This window comes from Aethalodelphis obliquidens, unplaced genomic scaffold (assembly GCF_003676395.1).
Source record: "Aethalodelphis obliquidens isolate GAN/ISIS:26980383/991018 unplaced genomic scaffold, ASM367639v1 scaffold3, whole genome shotgun sequence".
NCBI lineage: Eukaryota > Metazoa > Chordata > Mammalia > Artiodactyla > Delphinidae > Aethalodelphis > Aethalodelphis obliquidens.
Window position 1 is genome coordinate 82,012,955 of NW_020837947.1, and position 26,110 is coordinate 82,039,064.

Here is a 26,110-nt window from a genome sequence, read left to right on the forward strand (position 1 = left end):
TGAACTGTTTTCCATTCACCTTTTTTTTTTTTTTTTTTGCGGTACGCCAGCCTCTCACTGCTGTGGCCTCTCCTGTTGCGGAGCACAGGCTCTGGACGCGCAGGCCCAGCGGCCATGGCTCATGGGCCCAGCCGCTCCACGGCATGTGGGATCTTCCCGGACTGGGGCATGAACCCGTGTCCCCTGCATCGGCAGGCGGATTCTCAACCACTGCGCCACGAGGGAAGCCCCCATTCACCTTTTTTGAAACACATGGCACTATGAATAATTTCAGCCAGATAATTTCTTTGTTTCTAGTTTTTGTGAAATAATTAACTTTATAGATTAAAAAGGAAAAAAAAAACCTTAAAGTATAGCCAGAAGTGTTCTATTATAGTGTCTAGTTGACCAATAACTTTAGCTAGTGATATACACAAAGTATACCAATCAAAAAAATCAGAAATGGCCACTAATGTGAACAAATATTCTTTATTTTATACAGTGTGTAAAATTAAAATAAAATCAGTAGTTAAGATACGGCATCACAACATTTGTTTTGGTAGCTAAAATGTTCACCTCCTCCTTCCCTCCATCAATGGTTAGTCTCTGTATGGCCCATAATTAGGAGATGTCTGGGTTGAACTCTACTGCTGCCTCATTCCTACTCTCAGATGCTGGTAATTTTATCTTAGAACTCTGTACTCTTTGCTACACCTTAGGTATATTCATGCACTTAATATTGACTAAGTATGAAATGTGTACCTGACAGAGGCGTGGATGCTAGAGATTAACGATTACAACCAACGAGGCCGCTGCTCTCAGGGAGCTCACATTCTGTGAGAGCAGACCAACAGTCAACAAACCAAACAAGCTAGCTTCCTAGTGCTCACTCCTGTGAGGATGCAGAACAGAGCGATGTGAGGCTCAGCTGGGTTGTGGGTGTTGAGGCGGGACAACGGGCTGAGGAGGGCCAGGCTGCCGGGTCCTGGAGGTGAGTGAAGGCCGCCTCAGGGAGAAGCAGCAGCAGGTACGGAGGCCCTCAGGCAGACATGCTTTTGGCCGGTTGGCTGAGGTGTGGCATTGGGGGCCGTGCTTTGCTACGAGCTGAGATGAAGAAGAAGGTGGGGACAGATTGTGACTTAGGCCATGTTAATGGGTTTAGATTTTCTTCCAAGGGCAATGGGAAGTTAGTGAAGGTAAAAAATAAAGGTGATGTGGGTTAGAGGGGTACTAGTGGAGAAAAGCGATTAAAAGCGGTATGGATTTTGGAGCTGGAACTGTTTGGATTGGCTGATGGATTAGATATGGGGTTGGAAGGAAAATGAAAACTAGAGATTGACGAAGCACTAAAGCCTAGTACACCTTAGAGAAATAGGGCAGCCTGGGGGAGTAATTAGACCTGTGTGTGCACACGGGCACGTGAGGGATGTAGAAAAAAGAGCCGTAGTTTGGACAAGTTACCTCCAAGGTGCCTATCATACGTATTCAAGTGCGGCGTCGAGCAGGGGGTTGAAGCTCCAGGGAAACCTTAGGGTTGGAGAGAAGTATCTGGAAGTCATCAGCAGGTGCACGGTATTCAGAGCTATGCACTGTCCAGCAGCTGGGGAGACTGAGTGGTCAGACAAGGCTTGGCATGGGCCGTGGATTCGAGAGCCGCGCTAGTTACCTGGAGCTGGCCCGAGGGGAGGGGCTGCAGCCTGGGAGGTGGGAAGGAAAACGAAAGAGGGGCTTCTCAGGAGAAGAATGTGTTTCAGGAAGAGTGATGCTGAGAGGTGGAGGGAGAGAGGGAGGGGAGTGACTGCACTCCCCATGGAGCCGCGGGGCAGTTGGTGGGAGTGGCTGAGTGCAGGCGGAAGGTGAGGGAGCAGTGACAGGGGATGCTGACAGCTTTTCAGGAAGCTCTGTCCTCCAGGGGAGTAGGAGGTGGGGTGGGGTGTGTTTATCTGTGGTGGTGGTCTGTCCTTCCATGGAAACTACTAGAGTGTGTGTACTTCAGGGTTCAGTAGAGTGGGAGAGATGTCTGGGAGGAGAGAAAGGGTATCGCTGCAGGTGCAGTGTCCCTGCGAAGGCAGAGGGGTGGGGACAAAGGGAAAGGGTTGGCTGTAAATAGCGCGGGTGCTCAGCGGAAGGAAGGGCTAGCATTCGAGTACAGATGGTGGTTGGTTCTAGATTGGGGAGTGAATTGAGTAGCTCTCTTTTGTCCTCAGATTTTTTGAGAGACCTTTAAGTCAGTGTTTGTCAACCATCGGTTTCTGTGCTGGGTGACCCTTGTGAGGGCTATCCTGTGCATTGCAGGTGTTTAGCAGGTCCTGGCCTCTGCCACTCGATGCCGGTAGCCTACAGAGCCTGCCGCCACCCTCCAGCATCTCCAGGACATTGCCAGGTGTCCATGGGGGGTGGAGTCACTCCTGCATGAGAACCATTGGTCTAAGGTGAGGTTATCTGGTAAAATTAAGGAGAGTCAAGTGTGGTTTGGGGCTGGACGGAGCATTTCAGAAAGTCATCTTGAAGAATGGGAGAGGGAGTTTTACATACACGAACCGCTTACCTCTTTGTTCTGTGGACTCTATATCCTTTTCCTTTCTTCTAAAATGTTCTTCTTTCGTATTCTTTACTTAGTATTCGTTCTTGTTTGTCTCACATTCCTGGGGGGCTGCTGGAGTTCCTTTCGGTCTCTACTTTGGGAGGCAGTAGCTTGTGAAATGTATCAAGGGCACGGCATTTCTCAAAATGTAGAAGAAGGAAGTTTCATAAACTAAGCTCTTTTGACAGTACATCAGATACCTTGGAGGCAAGACTGTATATAAAAGCCAAATACACAAATAGTACTTCAGTGATGTTGTATATTTTACACATATTTTTGCTTTAAAATAGTAACAGTAATGCTCTCTAACTGCCACAAGATTTGGTTAAACTAAAGAACGTTGGAGGGTAAAAGATACTAAATTTCAATGAACCTTTGGCTTTAATTACCTTCAGACTTTCTACATTTAATCTTTTTCTGAGGTTGGGGTCTTCCCAATTTTGAAGTTTAACTTTTATGTGATTCTCAATGGGTACGTTAATACCTCGTGGGGTTGTCTTGGAAATTGGTAGGGAGCTTGCGTGAGGATAGATGTAATTATCCTCTGTTTCAAAAACTCTTCAAGTTTGAAAAATCTTTTAAAATGTCTGTTTTGATGTATAAACAATGACTAAAGAAACAGAGCTTTTGGGAGTAGAAGCTTTGGTTGTGTGTATATTCATTTGGATACTTGCGTCGTTGATGAAGAAATTTCCAGTCATTGGCTAGAATTCTCCCCAGTGCTTTTCCAGTCCTGTGTGGTAAGCACTGCTTAACGTTCTTTCCATTTTTCTGTAGTATATGTACAGTGTTTCTTTCATTACGTTTTTTAGACAAAGATTGTGTATGTCGTTAAAACTGGTGGTTGCAACTTGTTCTGTTTACCCGCACTCAGAAGTACTTTATGGATATCCATATACACCTGTATGTTTTTCAGGTGACTTTTAGAATCAGCATGGCAAAACACTGTACCCACTATTGGGATTTTGATAGACAATATATAGTGTTTATAGATTAATTTGGAGGGGTTTGGTATTTACAGTCTTTTCATGTGGGAAGGTGTGACTTTTCATTTATTTGGATCTTTTTTATATTCTGTAATTATTTGTTTCTTTATATAGTTAACATAATTTTAAAATTTAGACCATTAAGTTTTTCTTTTTTTAAAAAATTTATTTGGGGCTTCCCTGGTGGCGCAGTGGTTGAGAGTCCGCCTGCTGATGCAGGGGACATGGGTTCGTGCCCCGGTCCGGGAAGATCCCACATGCCACGGAGCGGCTGGGCCCGTGAGCCATGGCTGCTGAGCCTGCGCGTCCGGAGCCTGTGCTCCACAACGGGAGAGGCCACAACAGTGAGAGGCCCATGTACCGGAAAAAAAAAAAAAAAAAAATTTGTTTTTTATTTATTTATTTTTGGCTGTGTTGGGTCTTTGTTGCCACACGGGCTTTCTGTAGTTGTGGCGAGCAGGGGCCACTCTTCGTTGCGGTGTGTGGGCTTCTCATTGCGGTGGCTTCTCGTTGCGGAGCGCGGGCTCTAGGTGCGTGCACTTCAGTAGTTGTGGCGTGTGGGCTCAGTAGTTGTGGCTCACGGGCTCTAGAGTGCAGGCTCAGTAATTATGGTGCTCCGCGGCATGAGGGATCTTCCTGGACCAGAGATCAAACCCTTGTCCCCTGCATTGGCAGGCGGACTCTTAACCACTGCACCACCAGGGAAGTCCTCTGAAGTTTTTCATAGTCTTAATTGCTTTTGGAAAAATACTATTTTCATTGTGTGCTGTGTGACAAGGTTTGCATTTGTAGTGCTAAATTTGGGGTTTCCACATTTTCGTTCTTTTAGGCATTTGTCAATTAGAAGTTCATAGATATTCATTGCTAGAGGTGTTTGTAGGTGAAAAAGGAAAAAAAAGAAAAACCTGAATTATTTTAGGAGAGTTAAATGTGTCTACTCTTCCTTAAGAGACCTTGTAAGTGGGATGTTGATACTGACTTGAGCTCTTAAAGTACTGATAGAACAAAATTGACCTGGATACTAATTTGAGCCTTGGTACTTAATCGCAGTGACCAGTCACATTGACGCTCCAGGCTTAATTTTTTATATGCATACAATTAGGATAGTCAAAAAGGCTTGCTATTATACCCCAGTTCTATTTCATTAATGTATAGATTTTTTTATTTGAAAAGATTAATTAGAATTAATTTTCTAACTTAAAGTACTAAATTTAAATGACTAATTTAAAGAAAATGTGGGTTGAATGCTAAAAAGTTTATATTGACTGTTCTTTTAGGTATTTTAAAATACCTTGTTTCTAAAATACAAATCATACCTGTCACTCTGCACAAAACCACATCACTATTTTCCATTGCCTTTAGGACAGAGGCCAGAATACTTGGCGTGATTCACAGTCCCTCAAACCTAATGCCTTTCCCTCCCTCACTCCACCTGCTTTCTCTTCCCTTTCCAAAAGCTCTAGTGAATCTATATTTTGCTTCCTGCAGGTTTTTCAAAGTCTCCATGTATATTCCTTTATTCTCTTCCCTCCTTCCCACTGTGTTATTCTGGCCCCAGTTTAGTTGCCCTGGCCCGTAGCTGCCTCTCCTTCATGTGCTTCCCCAGAACCATGTCGTCACGTTAGCTCAGCATTCACCTGCTGAAATTGCCTGTTTACTTGTCTGTCTGTCACTTCTTGAGGGCACAGACCATACCTGTCAGAGTCGATGGTACATTTATAAGTGATGTTCATTCATATTAAAATTTAAGTATAATTGTTAAGCAAATGGCTGTTTCATTAATATTTCTATTGTTTCCTTTTGATCCTAGGACTGGGCCAACGCTAATGTCAGCAGACGGATCGAGGACACCGTATTGTATGGTTACTACAGTAAGTATATTTCCATTTCATTGCCTGTCTGGGCTGCTCGCCAAAATGTAGAATAAAGCTACATACAGACTTTTTTTTTTTTAATTGGAGTATAGTTGCTTTACAATGTTGTGTTAGTTTCTGCTGTACAGCAAAGTGAATCAGCTATAGGTATACATATGTCCCCTCTTTTTTGGATTTCCTTTCCATTTAGGTCACCACAGAGTACTGAGTAGAGTTCCCTGTGCTATACAGTAGGTTCTCATTAGTTTTCTGTTTTATACATTTTATTGTATATGTGTCAATCCCATTCTCCCAATTCATCCCAAACCCCCTTTCCTGCCTTGGAGTCCATACGTTTGTTCTCTACTTCTGTGTCTCTATTTCTGCTTTGCAAATAGGTTCATCTGTACCATTTTTCTAGATTCCACATATGTGCGTTAATATACGATATTTGTTTTTCTCTTTCTGACTTACTTCACTCTGTATGACAGTCTCTAGGTCCATCCACGTCTCTACAAATGACCCAGTTTCGTTCCTTTTTATGGCTGAGTAATATTCCATTATATATATGTACCACATATTCTTTATCCATTCATCTGTCGATGGGCGTTTAGGTTGCTTCCATGGCTTTTGTAAATAGTGCTGCAGTGAACATTGGGGTGCATGTATCTTTCGGAATTATGGTTTTCTCAGGGTATATGCCCAGTAGTGGGATTGCTGGGTCATAATATAGTTCTATTTTTAGTTTTTTAAGGAACCTCCATACTGTTCTCCATAGTGGCTGTACCAGTTTATGTTTCCACAGTGTAGGAGGGTTCCCTTTTCTCCACAACCTCTCCAGCATTTATTGTTTGTAGAGTTTTTGATGATGGCCATTCTGACTGGTGTGCAGTGGTATGTTGTTGTAGTTTTGATTTGCATTTCTCTAATAATTAGTGAAGTTGAGATCTTTTCATGTGCCTCTTGGCCATTTGTATGTCTTCTTTGGAGAAATGTCTATTTAGGTCTTCCACCCATTTTTGGATTGGGTTGTTTTGTTTTTTGATATTGAGCTGCATGAGCTGTTTATATATTTGGGAGGTTAATCCCTTGTCAGTTGCTTCGTTTGCAAATATTTTCTCCCATTCTGAGGGTTGCCTTTTTGTCTTGTTTATGGTTTCCTTTTAATTCTGATATCACATTTGAGATGACTGTTTCAACACCATGAATAAGTAGTATAGAACTCATCTGGTCGTCCTGAAACTTCTGTTACATACTTTGTTTTACTTAGGTTCACTTTCAGCCCTTCTTTGTGGAGGTTCAGTCAAGTTCCCTTAAATCTCTGCGCTCTTCCTCTGATACCATTGTTTGATAACTTTTGTTACCACTTTTCCACTTGCACTCTTGATTTTGAAAATCTCAGTTTTCTAGAAATTTCTTCTATGTATTGGCAGTAGTAGAGTGTACTGTCTGGGAGTTTGCAGCATCAGCCAGTTTAACCTGGGGGTCATGGTGGATTGGTGTGTTTTGTACCGTACAGAACCGATTAATCTGGGGGGGGGGGTGGATTGGCCCCTCCTTCCCTCCTTTCCTCTCTCTTCCTTCCCTAGTGTTGGATTAGAGAAGCTATTTATAATAACCACCTAAATGTTTTCGAAATTATCTCTTTGAATAAATATGACTCGTGCTTTTATAAAAATGTGTAAGTGCTGAGTTGGGAAAGGGCTGTCTTTTTTTTTTTTTTTCCAGCAATGAATCAAGAGGTTGAATAAAATTGAAAAAAAAAATCTATAGAAGTTTCTGTTGATGGGGTAAGTTTTTCAGGGGTTTCATTGGATTTTTTTTTTAATTAATTAATTAATTTATTTTTGCTGTGTTGGGTCCTCGTTTCTGTGCGAGGGCCTTCTCCAGTTGGGGCAAGCAGGGGCCACTCTAAATCACGGTGCGCGGGCCTCTCACTATCGCGACTTCTCTTGTTGCGGAGCATGGGCTCCAGATGCGCAGGCTCAGTAGTTGTGGCTAACAGGCTTAGTTGCTCCGCGGCATGTGGGATCTTCCAAGACCAGGGCTCGAACCCGTGTCCCCTGCATTGGCAGGCAGATTCTCAACCACTGCGCCACTGGATTTTAACTTAGCTGCTTTGGCTCTAACTTTTGTCTCCTGATCTAAAATCTACAGGATCTATGAAATTCCATTTCTTTGGTATAGATTTCAGAAATTTTATGGTATTTTAATATAGAATTTATTATTTCTAATGAATAAATTAAATGTATATCGTAAAATCTAGATTTGACCTGTTAAGAGAAAACTTTTGAAATGGTGGTATATTAAGCAGAATACAAACTTATTGGCAGGATATAAATCACTTCTTCAAAAACAGTTTTGTGGGATTGGGCCTGTCTCCTGTGTAACACTACAGTGTATTTATGCTGTGGAACATGTGACAAGAGAAGCCAGCTTTTATCTTAGTGCAGTCCAGGTTTATGAACCGTATCTTACCAGTGAACCTAGAGGCTAGTGGATTGATCCATTGTAACCAAGGTTACAGAGACTTCTACACTGGAATGTTAATTCAGCGTCTTTCCAGTTGGTTTCATAGAATTAAGCCTACAGGAAGTGATCTGTGATTATTTTTCTTAATCCTCCCAAGGATAGTGTGTTTCTAGTATCATTTTAAATGCATGAGAGAAAATTAATCATTATAAACAAGATGACTTAGGGATTTAGGGTTTGATCCTCTGGTATAACTTGGGTTGTAGTGAGAAATAATAACTGCCTTGGGATAGGATAGTTGAGTCACTGATCTAGGGAAGAAATCTGCATGAGAAGCCAAATTATGAATAGAAGATTTCTTGATGACTATGGAATTGAAGCAAGAAGATTTAATTCAATAATATTAATGGTTGTTGTCATAAAGTTAGTTATATCCATTTTAGCTATGGCTGGTAGGCCTTTGACTTTGGCTCAGATGATGCCCTACAGCTAGGAACCATAGCTTCTGAGATGGCTATTGTCCACAAGCCCAGCCCTTTCCCAGCAATGCTGGATATTATCTAATTACATATTACATCTCTGATTCTGCATGCTGAGGACTAAGCAGACTCCAGAGAATCCGAAGCACTATTTTTATCCATTCCCTTCTGTGAGATTCTGTAGTTCATCTAGTCTCCCCTAACATATCAACACATTTTCGTTGTCTGACCTTCCCAGGCACTGTGCAGGGCTTTCATATTCAACACTTTCTTTGATCTTCATGAACGTCATTTTGTGGAGGTGTTTTCTACATTTTACAGGTGAAGAAATTTTTACCCAGAGATGTTAAAGATCACCTTGTTAGTGAGTGATGGAGCCCAGAGTGGATATTATCTCCTAAGCTGGAGCTGCTTACTGTTAAGTGAGCTGCCTTTTAATAAATTGTTCTGGGGATGTTTGTTACCTCTGGGAATGCTTAACCAGCCCTGAACCCCTGGGGACGCTTCAGACATCATCGGGAGACCTTTTAAATAGTATGGAATGTAGATTACATCCGCAGAGATTCTGATTTACTTTGGCATTCAGTTAATATCACCACTATTCTTATCAGAGAAGTGTTTATGTATTGGAAGGATGTAAGACTTAAGGTGCTGGATTCAAGTTTTCCAAAAATTCTGGTTTTCTCTCGACACCTCAATTTTTATCATTAGTAACAAATACTGTTACTTATTTTCTTCAAAGTGACAGACTCACTTTATTCATTTTTGAGAGAATCTGCCTAATACTCCAGTCTGGATAGCTATAGTTTTTCTGTCCATTGTTCTTTCAAGTAAAAATGCTATTCTTTGGAAAAAAGTGCCTAGTGTAGCTCACAACTGAAATAGCACAGGTGCTTCTCACAAGTACACTGTATGTGTACTTCCCCAAACACAGAACACTGAAAAGATGTGCACCCAAGGGTGGATGTCTCAGAATTATTTCTGCTTAGAGGGACTTTGCTGAATAAAAGTGCCCCCCGCTGGTGAGCGCTTGGAGGGTGAAGAGTATAGTAACTACTAGTGGAAAGGGAAACAGCATCTTAACGTTGTCATGAAAATAATTTCACATTGCGGATACCCTGCAAGGACCTTGCTGATCCTAAGGTCTCAAAATGACATTTTTAAGAAACTCCTGTTACGTTAATGGAACTTTGGGTGTTTTTTTCTGGAAAGTTTGTGGAAGTGAGGCCTGCTGCTTCTACCCACTGGATACCCCCAGCTGTTGATCGGTTATTACCAGTCTTCATTAACTGAAGCTGCCTGCAAAGGTACAGTTTCCTGGAGCTCGTGGAAGGCTGAGAGGGTAGAGTTTGTTTCTGTCCCTTTGCACTGTACTCATGGGGACCCTGCACACAGGAGGAGACTTCCTCATCTGAGGATGTTGTGCCCACCCCAGAAACATTAAGGACTTGTTTTTTTCTCTCGTTCTGAAAGTTTTTGTTTATTTCTTCATCTGTGTCTTCAAATTTCTTTGATATTTTCTTTGAAAAAGTGTCTCTTGTCTGACGTTTTGGCTCTCAGTTGTGTTTTAATCTCATATTTGGACCTCTTATGAAATCTTTTCTCTTCTGTATATGTTTAGCCTTTTATCTGAGCTCTATTTTTGGTTTCGAATTTATTTTTATCTTTAAATTCTTTTATTTATTGTTGCCTATTGTAAATGTTTATTCTGTTTTCTCTGACTATTCTTGAAATTTTTAATTTTAATTCTTTCACCATCTACTTTCCTTTCATTTTCTTTTAAGTGAATTTTCCTTTTATTTAATCATTTTTCCTAACCCTTGTTTTGATTTTGTAGTGAGTGCAGGGGTTGTAGAGATGGGGAGAGCCCAAACCAAGAGCAGGGATTGTTCAAGGCTGTCGTGCTGGCTTGTCTTGTAGTTGTCCTGTCACTTTCTTCAGAGACCCTTTCTCCTCTTGATGCTGATTTTTCGGGCTGTCATTTTTTTGTCTACATATAAATTGAGTCATATACTATGTATTGTTTTCTCTTTGGCCTCTTCAGTGCTCAGCATTACATTTGAGACTTATCTGTATTGTTGTGGGTAACAGTACTTTGTTGATTCTCATTACTGTATAATATTCCATTGTAACAGCGTACCATAGTTTATCCATCCTCGTACTGATGATCAGTTGGGTTGTTCAGCTTTTGGCTATTTCAAATACTGCTGCTGTGAGGCTCTTGTATATATGTGTGTGGTGTGTGTATGTGTCTACGTATACATACAGATAGACACATATACGTATATATAAAAATATATACACTGCATTGTTTTCCACTGTATGGATACTCCTTTTCAAATAATCCCAGATAATTATTTAGTACGTTCTTACTTTTTGCTGTTAAGCAATTCTATAGTGAAAATAGGAGACTTTGCCGAAGCGTGTGCATATTTAGATGAGTTACATTATGGAACCGAGGAAGAATAAGCTGGACCAAGAAGGTGTCAAACTCCTGTTTCTATGCAGGCATTTCAGAGCACCTGAGAGAGTTTTTAGGAAGTTTCTCCTCACTCCCTATTGGTTAACTGCTGAAAGATTGTACAGTCGTTTTGAACTTAGTATCTAATTTGTGAAGAGTGCCATGGGACCTGGAGGTCAGCTTAACTTCTCTCTGACTTCTCCACCTGTGAGATGATGCTGGAGTAGTGCCTCTTTGTCGTAGCAGGAGTGTGAGAAGTGTTAGTGTTGAGTAGGTGTTAATGCCCGGCAGACTTCTCTCGAACTTCATATCCCTGTGTCCAGTGGTCCATCTGTCAGTTTCTACCAAGAAGTTAACATCTCTAACTTAACATTTCTAGAACAGCTGATCCTCAATCTGTTATACTCTATTCAGTGAACAGCAACTGCAAGAATAGAGTTGCTCAGGCCAGAAACCTTGGAGTCATCCTTGACTCCTTTTTCACAGTGTATCACGTATGGCAGTACATTCTCTTGTGTTTGACTTTCAGAGTTTATCCATAATCTGGGAGTTCCCTGGTGGTCTAGTGGTTAGGATTTTGGACTTTCACTGCTGTGGCCCCGGGTTCAATCCCCGGTTGGGGAACTGAGATCCTACAAGCCATGCAGCACGGCAAAACAAAAACAAAAACAAAATTCATCCGGAATCTGACCACTTCTCACCGCTGTCTTAGTCCGTTGGGGCTGCTGTAACAAAAGCATGGTAGACTAGGTGGTTTAAGCAGCAGACATTTATTTCTCTGAGTTCTGGAGGCTGAGAAGTCCAAGATCAAGGTGCTGGCGATCTGGTGTCTGGTGAGGACCTGCTTCCTGGTTTGCAGATGGCTGTCTTCTTGTTGTGTCCTGGCACGGCAGAGAGAAAGAGAGAACAAGCTCTCTGTCCCTTCTTACAAGCACTAATCCTGTTCATGAGGGCTCCACTCTCATGACCTGATTACCTCCCACCTTGAAACCCCGGCTCATTGGAGATTAGACTTCAGTGTATGAATTTTGGGGAGACACAGTTAGTCCATAATGCTGTGTAAACGCGAAGGGATAATGGGTGCTTCCATGTTGTTAAGGTTACATGATCTGGGGTGTGACTTCACACATGGCCAGGTAAGAAGGTTGGCAGAGCCTCTCCCCAAAAAGCAATACAGGACCGACAGAAGAATAACTTCAGGGCTTTGGAAATCAACCAAATACAAGACTCTCTATACTTGCAAACTGGTAAGGACAGTGGTCGTGTGTAATGTTTTAGACTGGGTCTGTTGCCTCCTTTCTAACCAGCTCTCCTCTCTTCAGCCTGGTTATGTTCTGAACTGAATGAAGATAAAAATACAACATATCAAAATTTATGAAGTGTGGCTAAAGAAGTGCTCAGGGGATGACTTGCAGCTTTAAATTTCTCTTGAGAAAAGAAGTCTCAGTTGGGACTTCCCTGGTGGCGCAGTGGATAAGACTTCACGCTCCCAATGCAGGGGGCCTGGGTTCGATCCCTGGTCAGGGAACTAGATCCTACATGCTGTGGAGCAGCTAAGAGTTTGCATGCTGCAACTAAGGATCCTGCCTGCCGCAACTAAGACCTGATGCAACCAAATAAAACAACAAAAAAAAGTCGTCTCAGTTGCCTAAACTGCTGCCTTATGAACTAGAAAAAGAAAAGCCAACTGAACTTTAAGCGAGCACAAGAAAGGAAATAAAGGTTAGAGGGAAATCAGTGAAATAGAAATCACATATTATACACCATGACAAAGTGGGATTCATCCCAAGAAAGCGAGCAGAGTTGGTTTAATATCCCAAAATCAAGTCATGTAACATACCATATTAATGGAATAAAGGACAAAACCCACAATAGATAAAGAATCTCAACAGATACGAAAAAAAGCATGAATTTTACAAAATCCAGTATCCATTGCTGATAGAAACTCTCCGCTGTCTGGTTACAGAAGGGAGCTTCCTCAACCTGGTAAAGGGCATCTATGGATAATCTACTCCTGACAGGTGAAAGACTGAATGCTTTTCCTCTAAGATTAGGGACAGGGCAAGAATGTGTGCTCTCACCAGTGCCGCTCATGGGGATTCTAGCTAGTGCAATAAGTCCGTATATAAATAGATAAGTAAAGGCATCCAAACTGGAGAGGAAGAATTAAGACTCTTATTTTCTCAGCTGACATGAGACCCGATAGGTACAAAATCTCAAGGAATTATATAAGGTCAAATAGAACCAATAAACAAGTTTAACAGGGCTACAGTATGCAAGATTAATATGAAAACTAGAAATCTACAATTCAGATGAAATGAAGAAAACGATTCCATTCACAAAGCATGAGAAGGAAAAAAAAAAAACAAACACCTGAGAACACATTTAACAAAAGAAGTGTAAGACTTACACACTGAAAACTACAAAAAATTGTTGATAGAAATTAAAGATCTAAATAGACATTTGCTATTAATGGATTTGAAAACATAATATTGTAAGGATGGCAGTTATAGCAATTTTCCCTCAAATTGACAATGTTTTTCTTTCTTTCTTTTTTTTTTTTTTTTAGAAATTGACAAATGGTTCCTGAAATTTATGTGGAAATGCAGAGGATCTAGAGCAGCCAAAAACAATTTTGAAAAAGAATAACGTTAGAGAATTATACTATTAGATTTCAGAGCTTACCGTAAAACACAATGAACAAGACAGTGTGATATTGAAGAGGGATAGGTACATAGAGCCATAGAATTCAGAGACCAGAGAAAAACCCTTACATTCATGATCAATTGATTTTAAACAGCTGTGGCAATTCAGTTTAATTCTTTTCAGTTTCAAAAATTGTCGGGTAAATCGGATAACCACATGCCACAATAGCAACAACAACATTGAGCCTTACCTGACATATACAAAAATTAACTCAAAAGTCAGAGACCTAAACTATAAAAGTTTAAAATTTCTAGAAGAAATTCAAGGACATACGTTCATGATGGGTTAGAGAGTTCTTAGCTATGACACAAAAGCTTTATTCATAAGAGAAACCTTGATAAATTCTACTTTATCAAAATTAAAAACTTTGTCCTTCAAAAGACATAATTTAAAAAATGAAGGTAAGCCACAGACAAGGAGAAGATACTTGCAAATCATGTATCTCATAAAGGGCTTGTATTCAGAATGTATAAACAGTTATTACCAGTCACTAAGTATACAGTTAAAAAATGAGCAAAATATTTGAGCATACCTTCATCAATAACAATCTCTAGGGACTTCCCTGGTGGCACGGTGGTTAAGAATCCGCCTGCCAGTGCAGGGGACATGGGTTCGAGCCCTGGTCTGGGAAGATCCCACATGCCACGGAGCAACTAAGCCCGTGTGCTGCAACTACTGAGCCTGCACTCTAGAGCCCGCCAGCCACAACTACTGAGCCCATGTGCCACAACTACTGAAGCCTGCGAGCCTAGAGCCTGTGCTCTGCAGCAGGAGAAGCCACACAATGAGAAGCACGCGCACTGCAACTAGAGAAAGCCCACGCGCAGCAACAAAGACCCAATGCAGCCAAAAATAAATAAATAAATTTATTTTAAAAAATCAACGATCTCTAAATTGCTTGTAAGCACATAAAAAGATGTACAACATTGTTAATCATTAGGGAAATGTAGATTAAATCCCCAGTGAGATGCTGCTACACAGCCACCAGAATGTGTCAGCTTAGGCTGCTATTACAGAATACCGCAGGCTGGGTGACTTCAACAACAGACACGTATGTCTCATGGTTGTAGAGACTGGGAAGTGTAAGATCAAGGTGCCAGCAGATTCAGTTCCTCTCTTCGCTTGCAGAGGGCTGCCCTCTTGCTGTGTCCTCACGTGGCAGAGGGACGGGGAGAGAGAGAGATCTGGCTTCTCTTCCCTTTATCCTGAGGACCCGAATCATGTCATGGGGGTCCCACTCATGACTTCATCTAAACCTAATTACCTACCAGAGGTCCCACCTCCAAATACCATCACACTGGAGGTTAGGGCTCTAACCTGTACATTTTGGGGTGAACAAACATTCAGTCCATAATGGCTGTAATGAAAACCAGACACTATCCAAGTATTGACAGATCGGAGAAACTGGAGCGTTCAAACGCTGCTGCTGGGAATGTAAGATGGTGCATTACGTTGGAAAGCAGTCTTCAGCTTTGCTAAAAAGTTAAACTTACTGTATGATCCAGCTGAACATAATGTCCACATGAAGATGTATGCAAATTCCACAGCAGCTTTTTTCGTAATAGCACAGAACTGGAAAGAATCCACGTGTTTGACAGCTGATGAATATTTAAGTGAAATGTGTTCTGTCCATACAATGGGATGCGTGTTCAGCAATCTGAGTCAGAGATCAGCAACTTGTGGCTTGGCCCACGGGCCCCTAAATCTAGATGCCAATTTGTTTACCTGTTGTCTGTGGCTACTTTCATGCTCTAACATCAGAGTTGAGTGGTTGTGACAGGGATGTATAGGCTGCAAAGCTGAAAATATGATCTGACCGTTTACAGAAAAAAATCTCCCAACCCCTGTGCTTAGTGAAAGAAGCCGGAGACGAAAGACTGCATCTTGTGTAATTACATCTGTATGAAATGTCCAGAAAAGGCAAATCTCTAGAGACAGAAAGCAGATCAGGGGTTGCCTCAAACTGGGGGTTGGAGTGGGATTATTTGCAAACTGGCACAGAGCAGCTTGTCTGAGGTAATGGAAATGTTCTCAGAATGAATCGTGGTGATAGTTACCCAACAGTATACATTTACTAAAAATCATTGAATTGTAGACCTACAATTCGTGCATCTTGTGATATGTAAATTGTATTACAAAGTTGTTGGGAAAAATATTTAATGGGCAAACGTAAGTCAAGAGTAGTACAGAGCTGGATATACGACAGGCTGTCAGCACAGGATAGCTGCTAGTATTATGACTTAAAACTTGAGGGGACTTGCATTATTATGATTTCTTTTTATTTTCTAGAGTTGGAATCTTACCTTAATTTACAGGTGGACAAAAATGAGGCTGAAAAGCTATGAAGTACTAAGGTTTATAAATTGGAATGTGATTCTTTGTATATCACACAGCATGGCTTTCAAGAATAGTCAGGTAGTAATGCTAATTTGCATTATGTCTTTTTTATGTACTGTTATTTCAGCTAATATTTCTATGTATAACTTTGGAGTCAACAGTTAATGATAACAGTCTAGTTATCATTAATTGCCACGCAACTGTGAGTTACACTATAAATTGCTCAGCCTTTCCTCTGACCATGTAGTTTAACAATTTCTTGTTATAAAAATGGCATTGCAGCGTAAACCTTGAAATAAATACCATAGAGAGAGGAAGCAACCAACAAAAATAGTCCTTAAGGTAAAACGACTGTTCTTCAGATGACATATTCTAAATTAAAACCTGTAAACGATTTTATTCTCCAAGTTCTATACTGTCAGATCATGCACCAGAATGTTTTAATCACTTTGCTCTACTGTCAGCAGTGGTACTAGTTATCTATTGTCACGTAACAAATTACCCCCAAATTTAGCAGTTGAAAACAGCAAACATTGTGTCACCATTTCTGTGGGTCAGGAGTCCAGAAGCAGTGTCTCAAGGCTCCGCTAGGGGGGACCTGGCTCCCGAGCTCCCCCTTGTGGGCATGGGCGACCTCAGGTCTTGTCTGTGTGTCCTCAGCAGTGTCACTTCCTGGCCACGTGCACCTTCCATAGAGCAGTTCACAACAGGCCTGCGAGCAAGCTGGAAACCAGTCTTTCAGTAACTTGTTGCCCTCCTTTTGTCATACTATCTTATCAGCAGTGATTTACGGGTCCAGCCCACACTGAAAGGCAGGGCATGAATATTGGAAGTGCTGGCCTCATCAGGAGCATTTTAGAGGCTGCCCACCACAGCTGTCTTGTAAATATTGACAATCTTGATATTTACTCAACACAAAGTACTTTTATACTTGCAAAGTATTTATTAAGCATGCAAAGTTTGAGGTTTGAAGTCAGCATTTTGAAGTTCCCTGTGTGCCTTTCCCTGACACCATCTTCTCCCCAACCCCCTTAGAAATTACCACTACTTAAATTGTCTGTGTTAATTCCTTGCCTGCCTTATAGTGTTACCATCCTGTGTCCTTAGTTTTACATTTTTTGAACTTTATATGAAATTACTTGCTTGTTTTCATTCAACCACATGTTCGGGGAATTCAAACATGTTATTGCATAAAGGGTAGTTTATTTTCATTGTGTATGACTGTATACTGCATGTTGGTCAGTCTGGACATTTGGATTTTTTGCTATTAAAAATTGTGCAATGAACATGTTTGTACACATTTCTTATTGCATGTGTGCAAAATATATACATATAATGGAGTCGATGGGTTGTAAGTTATGTTCATCTTCAACATTCTAAATAATGACAGATCATTTTTCTAAATGTACCAGTTTAAAGTCTTGTTAGGAGGATATAGCCTTCTAGTTGCTATACCCTGAACTTTGACATCACCATGTATTTTTAGTTTTTGCCAGTCTGGCGAGTGTGAAACGATCATTCACTAATTTGCATTTCACTTATTTGGAAATGAAGTGGCATGTCTTTTAAGATTTATTGGCTTTTTCAGTTTTCTGCTTCAAGTGCCTTTTTGCAGTTGGGTCGTATTTTTCTTACTGATACAAGAAATTTTTTAACATACTCTGAGTAGTTCATACAGTGATTCTAAATATTCTCTCTTTTTCCCAGTAGAATTAAGCGATGTGAGAGTAGGGAACTCTGAGTTTTGATTTACCCATGTCTGTGACCCCCTAGAATGATGCCTGGAAAGTACTCAGTAGATGTTTGTTGAATTGAATACATTTGTCAGGGGAGATAATCATATGAAGTTTTTTGGTTTTAGTTCCTCCAAGTGATGTGTTACATGGATAAATTGCTCTTAAACCAACTTTGCATTCCTAGGATAAACCCAGATTGGTCATAACGGTGGCTTTTTGGGTTTGTTTTTAAATCTTCTGCTGGATTTGATTGCTGCTGTCTTGTTTAGGATTCTTTTAAAAATTGATTCAGAGGTGAAACTGGTCTGTAATTTTCCTTTATCTTATTCTCATCAGGTTTGAGTATCAAGACTCTGCTAGCTTCCCAAAATGAATTGAGAAGTGCTCTGTGTGTTAGAGAATGCTGTGAACCACTGAGCACTTACCACATGGTTCTTTTCTCCCATAATCTGTTTACATGTGACTGGTGACTAAGGGGTAGAAGTGAGCATGGCACTTTGTACTAATATTCCTAATGAACCATTCACAAAATTTTTGCTTTTCACCTTGCAGCTGAGCTCCTCTGATTTAGAATTCTTACCAGCCATATGGGAGTACATCCAGCAGGGATGAAACAATGATTTCATTGAATTAGGAGGCGTGATTTCTACCTGACCATTTTGGTCTCCTTATTCCACTGAGTGAACAGGCCGTAATAGTTACTGTATCAGCTGGAGGGACTGGTGTTGATTATTAGGGGAAGGAGGGAGGGAGAAGTATATCTTGAACCCAGGGGACTCTGTGGCACCTCATGATGCTGCCATGTTCAGTGGCAAAAACAAATGGAGATCTATTCCACCCCTCACAGCACCACCAGGCACTCAGGATGGCTCAGGAGTGAATGTTTGGGGTCCCCCATTTCTCCTACAAAATTCTCTCTCAGGAATTACACCTGGCTGCTGTGAACAGATTGGAAATGCATGGCTTAAATAGTATAGTGGTTTTTCGGTCTTACATACAATAAGTCTGGAGAGAGGCTATCCAAGGCTGGTAAGGCATCATCAGGAGGCACCTAAGCTAGCTCCTTTCCTCTCTGCTCTCCATCCTTAGTACCTGATTTCTACTTTAAGGTCACCACAAAGTCCAAGAGAGTAGCTGGAGTTAAGCTGTGATGTGTCCATTTTAGGCAGAACGTCAAAGGAAGGGAGAAAGACAAAAAAGGCAATGGGAGCTGAAAGGAAAATGAGTATTGTGTACGCAGCTAGCGGCCTTGACCCCAGATTGTTTCAGCTGGGACAATGGGATAATTCTAGAAGGCTTTTAGAGTTCCCAGAATATCTTTATGCTTTGACCCTCTAGAACAAAATGCTTTGTAATGATTAACTATACTATTACAATTTTGACTAAGTTATTCTTTGTTTTAGTGTTTTCACTGGTAGTTGGGAGAGATAAAGAATGTCTAAAAATTCAGAAGTCTAATTTATCCAAGTTAATTCTTATGTGAGTTATAATTATGCAGTTTTGAAAAGGTAGATTGTTTGCTTTGCATATATTTCAAAAATCATAAGAATTATCATGTATTCTTTGCTACAGTTTTTGTCTGTGGCCTTTTGAGAGTTGTTGGCTTTCTGTGCACTTGTTTTTTTGTTAGTTTCGTTTTAAAAAAAGAACTTGTTTTATGAGTTTAATTTTTGCCAATTTCTCTGGGCATGAGGTTTTTTAAACTTATTTATTTTTCTTTGTTTTTTTTGTGTGTGTTTCTTTTTTTTTCCTTTCTTTTGGACATGAGGTTTAAAATTTTTTTCTTAGTCTGTTTTCTTGATGTTAGTGGGACTATTAAACGAAGTAGTCTGTTTATCTTTAACGTGCTGGTAGCAGTCTTTTAACAAAAACATTTACAAGTAAATATAAAGACATCAGGATATAAGAGTGTCATCCCTGTTGGAGTTAACAATAATTTTACTTTGAAAATAGCTATCAGTTTGAAGTAGAATTTTATTATTTGTATTTATTTATTTTGCATGGAACAGTGTTTTTCTTTTTTTTAACATCTTTATTGGAGTATAATTGCTTTACGTTGTTGTGTTAGTTTCTGCTGTATAACAAAGTGAATCAGCTACCAGTATACATATATCTCCATATCCCCTCCCTCTTGCGTCTCCCTCCCACCATCCCTATCCCACCCCTCTAGGTGGTCACAAAGCACCAAGCTGATCTCCCTGTGCTATGTGGCTGCTTCCCACTAGCTACCTATTTTACATTTGGTAGTGTATGTAAGTCCATGCCACTCTCTCACTTTGTCCCAGCTTACCCTTCCCCCCTCCCCGTGTCCTCAAGTCCATTCTCTACTTCTGCGTCTTTATTCCTGTCCTGCCCCTAGGTTCTTCAGAGCCATTTTCCTTTTTTTAGATTCCATATGTATGTGTTAGCATATGGTATTCGTTTTTCTCTTTCTGACCTACTTCATTCTGTATGACAGACTCTAGGTCCATCCACCTCACTACAAATAACTCAATTTCATTTCTTTTTATGGCTGAGTAATATTCCATTGTATATATGTGCAACATCTTCTTTATCCATTCATCTGTCGATGGACATTTAGGTTGCTTCCATGTCCCGGCTATTGTAAATAGTGCTGCAGTGAACATTGTGGTACATGTCTCTTTGTGAATTATGGTTTTCTCAGGGTATATGCCCAGTAATGGGATTGCTGGGTCATATGGTAGTTCTATTTTCAGTTTTTTAAGGAACCTCCATACTGTTCTCCATAGTGGCTGTATCAATTTACATTCCCACCAACAGTGCAAGAGGGTTCCCTTTTCTCCACACCCTCTCCAGTATTTATTGTTTGTGGTTTTTTTGATGATGGCCATTCTGACCGGTGTGAGGTGATACCTCATAGTTTTGATTTGCATTTCTCTAATAGTTAGTGATGTTGAGCAGCTTTTTTTTTTTTTTTTTTTTTGCGGTACGTGGGTCTCTCACTGTTGTGGCCTCTCCCGTCGCGGAGCACAGGCTCCGGACGCACAGGCTCAGCGGCCATGGCTCACGGGCCCAGCCGCTCCGCGGCATGTGGGATCTTCCCGGACCGGGGCACGAACCCGCGTCCCCTGCATCGGCAGGTGGACCTTCAACCACTGTGCCACCAGGGAAGCCCTGTTGAGCAGCTTTTCATGTGCGTCTTGGCCATCTGTATGTCTTTGGTGAAATGTCTATTTAGGTCTTCCGCCCATTGTTTAATTGGGTTGTTTGTGGTTTTGATATTGAGCTCTGTGAGCTCTTTGTATATTTTGGAGATTAATCCTTTGTCTGTTGCTTCGTTTGCAAATATTCTCTCCCATTTTGAGGGTTGTTTTTTGGTCTTGTTTATGGTTTCCTTTGCTTTGCAAAAGCTTTGAAGTCTCATTAGGTCCCATTTGTTTATTTTTGTTTTAGTTTCCATTTCTCTAGGAGCTGCGTTAAAAAGGATCTTGCTGTGATTTATGTCATAGAGTGTTTTGCCTATGTTTTCCTCGAAGAGTTTTATAGTGTCTGGTCTTACATTTAGGTCTTTAATCCATTTTGTGTTTATTTTTGTGTATGGTGTTAGGGAGTGTTCTAATTTCATTCTTTTACATGTAGCTGTCTGGTTTTCCCAGCACCACTTATTGAAGAGGCTGTCTTTTCTCCATTGTATATTCTTGCCTCCTTTATCAAAGGTAAAGTGACCATATGTGCATGGGTGTATCTCCAGGCTTTCTGTCCTGTTCCACTGATCTATATTTCTGTTTTTGTGCCAGTACCATACTCTCTTGCTTATTGTAGCTTTGTAGTATAGTCTGAAGTCAGGGAGCCTGATTCCTCCAGCTCCGCTTTTCTTTCTCAAGATTGCTTTGGCTCTTCAGGGTCTTTTATGTTTCCATACAAATTGTGAAATTTTTTGCTCTAGTTCTGTGAAAAATGCCATTGGTAGTTTGATAGGGATTGCATGGAATCTGTAGATTGTTTTGGGTAGTATAGTCATTTTCACAATGTTGATTCTTCCAATTCAAGAGCATGGTATATCTCTCCATCATGTTGGTATCATGGTTAATTTCTTTCATCAGTGTCTTATAGTTTTTTGCATACAGGTCTTTTGTCTCCTTAGGTAGGTTTATTCCTAGGTATTTTATTCTTTTTGTTGCAGTGGTAACTGGGAGTGTTTCCTTAATTTCTCTTTCAGATTTTTCATCATTAGTGTGTAGGAATGCCAGAGATTTCTGTGCATTAATTTTGTATCCTGCTACTTTACCTAATTCATTGATTAGTCCTAGTAGTTTTCTGGTAGCATCTTTAGGATTCTCTATGTATAGTATCATGTCATCTGCAAACAGTGACAGCTTTACTTCTTCTTTTCCCACGTGGATTCCTTTTATTTCTTTTTCTTCTCTGATTGCTTTGGCTAAAACTTCCAAAACTGTGTTCGGTAATAATGGTGAGAGTGGGCAGCCTTGTCTTGTTCCTGATCTTAGTGGAAATGGTTTCAGTGTTTCACCATTGAGAACGATGTTGGCTGTGGGTTTGTCATATGTGGCCTTCATTATGTTGAGGTAAGTTCCCTTTGTGCCTACTTTCTGGAGGGTTTTTATCATCAGTGGGTGTTGAATTTTGTCGAAAGCTTTTTCTGCATCTATTGAGATTACCATATGGTTTTTATCCTTCATTTTGTTAATATGGTGTTTCACATTGATTTGAGTATATTGAAGAATCCTTGCATTCCTGGGATAAACCCCACTTGATCATGGTGTATGATCCTTTAATGTGCTGTTGGATTCTGTTTGCTAGTATTTTGTTGAGGATTTTTGGCATCTGTGTTCATCAGTGGTATTGGACTGGAGTTTTCTTTTTTTTGTGACATCCTTGTCTGGTTTTGGTATCAGTGTGATGGTGGCCTCGTAGAATGAGTTTGGGAGTGTTCCTCCCTCTGCTATATTTTGGAAGAGTTTGAGAAGGATAAGTGTTAGCTCTCCTCTAAATGTTTGATAGAATTAGCCTGTGAAGCCATCTGGTCCTGGGCTTTTGTTTGCTGGAAGATTTTTAATCACAGTTTCAATTTCAGTGCTTGTGATTGGTCTGTTTATATTTTCTGTTTCTTCCTGGTTCAGTCTCGGAAGGTTGTGCTTTTCTGGGAATTTGTCCATTTCTTCCAGGTTGTCCATTGTATTGGCATATAGTTGCTTGTAATAATCTCTCATGATCTTTTGTATTTCTGCAGTGTCAGTTGTTACTTTTCCTTTTGCCTTTCTAATTCTGTTGATTTGAGTCTTCCTTTTTTTCTTGATGAGTCTGGCTAATGGTTTATCAATTTTGTTTATCTTCTCAGAGAACCAGCTTTTAGTTTTATTGATCTTTGCTATTGTTTCCTTATTTCTTTTTCATTTATTTCTGATCTGATCTTTATGATTTCTTTCCTTCTGCTAACTTTGGGTTTTTTTTGTTCTTTCTCTAGTTGCTTTAGGTCTAAGGTTAGGTTGTTTATTTGAGATGTTTCTTGTTTCTTGAGGTAGGATTGTATTGCTATAAACTTCCCTCTTAGAACTGCTTTTGCTGCATCCCATAGGTTTTTGGTTTTTGTGTTTTCATTGTCATTTGTTTGTAGGTATTTTTTAATTTCCTCTTTGATTTCTTCAGTGATCTCTTGGTTATGTAGTAGAGTATTGTTTAGCCTCCATGTGTTTGTATTTTTTACAGATTTCCTATAATTGATATCTAGTCTCAAAACGTTGTGGTCAGAAAAGATACTTGATATGATTTGAATTTTGTTAAATTTTCCAAGGCTTGATTTGTGACCCAAGATATGATCTATCCTGGAGAAATGTTCCATGAGCACTTGAGCAGAAAGTGTGTTTTGTTGTTTTTGGATGTAATGTCCTATAAATATCAACTAGGTCCATCTTGTTTAATGTGTCATTTAAAGCTTGTGTTTCCTTATTTATTTTCATTTTTGTTGATCTGTCCATTGGTGAAAGTGGGGTGTTTAAGTCCCCTACGATGAATGTGTTACTGTGGATTTCCCCTTTTATGGCTGTTAGCATTCGCCTTATGTATTGAGGTGCTCCTCTGTTGGGTTCAAGTATTTACAATTGTTATATCTTCTTCTTGGATTGATCCCTTGATCATTATGTAGTGTCCTTTTTTCTCTCTTGTAATAGTCTTTGTTTTAAAGTCTATTTTGTCTGATATGAGAATTGCTACTCCAGCTTTCTTTTGATTTCCATTTCCATGGAATATCTTTTTCTATCACTTCACTTTCAGTCTCTGTGTGTCCCTAGGTCTGAAGTGGGTCTCTTTTAGACAGCATATATATGGGTCTTGTTTTTGTATCCATTTAGCCAGTCTGTGTCTTTTGGTTGGATCATTTTATCCACTTAAATTTAAGGTAATTATCGATATGTATGTTCCCATTACCATTTTCTTAATTGTTTTGGGTTTGTTTTTGTAGGTCTTTCCCTTCTCTTGTGTTTTTTGTCTAGAGAAGTTCCTGTAGCATTTGTTGTAAAGCTGGTTTGGTGGTGCTGAATTCTCTTAGCTTTTGCTTGTCTGTAAAGGTTTTAATTTCTCTGTCAAATCTGAATGAGATCATTGCTGGGTCGAGTAATCTTGGTTGTAGGTTTTTCCCTTTCATCACTTTAAATATGTTCTGCTAGTCCCTTCTGGCCTGCAGAGTTTCTGCTGAAAGATCAGCTGTTAAACTTATGGGTTATGTTATTTGGGTTTTTTCCCTTGCTGCTTTTAATATTTTTTCTTTGTATTTTATGCTTGATAGTTTGATTAATATGTGTCTTGGCGTGTTTTTCCTTGGATTTATCCTGTGTGGGACTCTGTGCGCTTCCTGGACTTGATTGACTGTTTCCTTTCCCATATTAGGGAAGTCTTCCAGTATAATCTCTTCAAATATTTTCTCAGTCCCTTATTTTTCCTCTTCTTCTTCTGGGACGCCTGTAATTCAATTGTTGGTGCGTTTAATGTTGTCCCAGAGGTCTCTGAGACTCTACTTAATTCTTTTCATTCTTTTTTCTTTATTCTCCTCTGCGGTAGTTATTTCCACCATTTTTTCTTCCAGGTCACTTATCCGTTGTTTTGCCTCAGTTATTTTGCTATTGATTTCCTTGTAGAGAATTTTAAATTTCATTTATTGTGCTGTTCATCATTGTTTGCTCTTTAGGTTTTCTAGGTCCTTGTTCAACGTTTCTTGTATTTTCTCCATTCTCTTTCCAAGATTTTGGATTATCCTTTTTTTTGTGGTACGCGGGCCTCTCACTGTTGTGGCCTCTCCCATTGCGGAGTACAGGCTCTGGACGCGCAGGCTCAGCGGCCATGGCTCACGGGCCCAGCCGCACCGCGGCATGTGGGATCCTCCCGGACTGGGGCACGAACCCGCGTCCCCTGCATCGGCAGGTAAACTCTCAACCACTGGGCCACCAGGGAAGCCCTGGATCATCTTTATTATCATTACTCTGAATTCTTTTTCAGGTAGGCTACCAATTTCCTCTTCATTGTTTGGTCTGGTGGGTTTTTACCTTGCTCCTTCATCTGCTGTGCGCTTCTCTGTGTTCTCATTTTGCTTAAGTTACTGTGTTTGGGGTCTCTTTTTCGCAGGCTGCAGGTTCGTAGTTGCTGTTTTTGTTGTCTGTCCCCAGTGGTTTAGGTTGGTTCAGTGGGTTGTGTAGGCTTCCTGGTGGAGGGGACTGGTGCCTGTGTTCTGATGGATGAGGCTGGATCTTGTCTTTCTGGTGGGCAGGACCGTGTCTGGTGGTGTGTTTTGGGGTGTCTGTGAACTTAATATGATTTTAGGCAGCCTTTCTGCTAATGGGTGGGGTGTGTTCCTGTCTTGCTAGCTGTTTGGCAGGGGCTGTGCAGTACTGGAGCTTGCTGGTCGTTGAGTGGAGCTGGGTCTTAGCGTTGAGATGGAGATCTCTGGGAGAGCTCTCGCCGATTGATATCACTTGGGGCTGGGAGGTCTCCAGTGGTCCAATATCCTGGACTCGCCTGTCCCACCTCGGAGGCTCAGACCTGACACCCAGCCGGAGCACCGAGACCCTGTCAGCCACACGGTAGTTCTGTGATCTTGGACCAGGCAGTGTAGCTCTCTGTGCCTCAGAATTCCTTTTGTGTAGCACCTCCTTACCCTAGAGGCCCAGTCAGGTGCGAGGGGAGGGCTGTCGCTCGCAGGCTCTGCAGGGAGGAAGCCCGTGAGGCTGAAGTAGAGCTTTAAACGAAGCAATTTCTCTGTTTGATGATAGTGGTAGCAGCATTTTTTTTTCCCATTTACAGATATATTGATATAAGTCCAACTTGGCATTAGAACTGATCTGAAACACATAAAAATGTTAATTTAATTCCTTCTTTACAATTTAACATTTACAGGCTAAAGGAAGAAATCTTTCTGAAGGACACTGAGAAAGAACAGTCAGATAAGCAGAAGGTAGCTTAGAATGTGGTGTCAGGGAAACAGAGACTTAGAGCAGTGCCAGGCTGAGGGGATGTTAAGCGTCTCTTCAGAATTGTGTCTTCCCCACT

General features: G+C 40.6%; 1 protein-coding gene across 4 annotated transcripts in view; it reads left to right on the forward strand.

The window, feature by feature from the left end:
* LMBRD1 (LMBR1 domain containing 1) overlaps window positions 1–26,110 on the forward strand; it is a 116,963-nt gene that overhangs the window by 10,193 nt on the left and 80,660 nt on the right. For all 4 annotated transcript variants that reach the window (XR_003430032.1, XM_027093260.1, XM_027093269.1 and 1 more), the window contains exon 3: window positions 5,360–5,420. Coding sequence is in view for 3 of the 4 variants with exons in the window: in XM_027093260.1 (XP_026949061.1) it covers window positions 5,360–5,420 (61 nt within the window). In the remaining variant the exon portion in view is untranslated. The remainder of the gene's footprint in view (window positions 1–5,359; window positions 5,421–26,110) is intronic.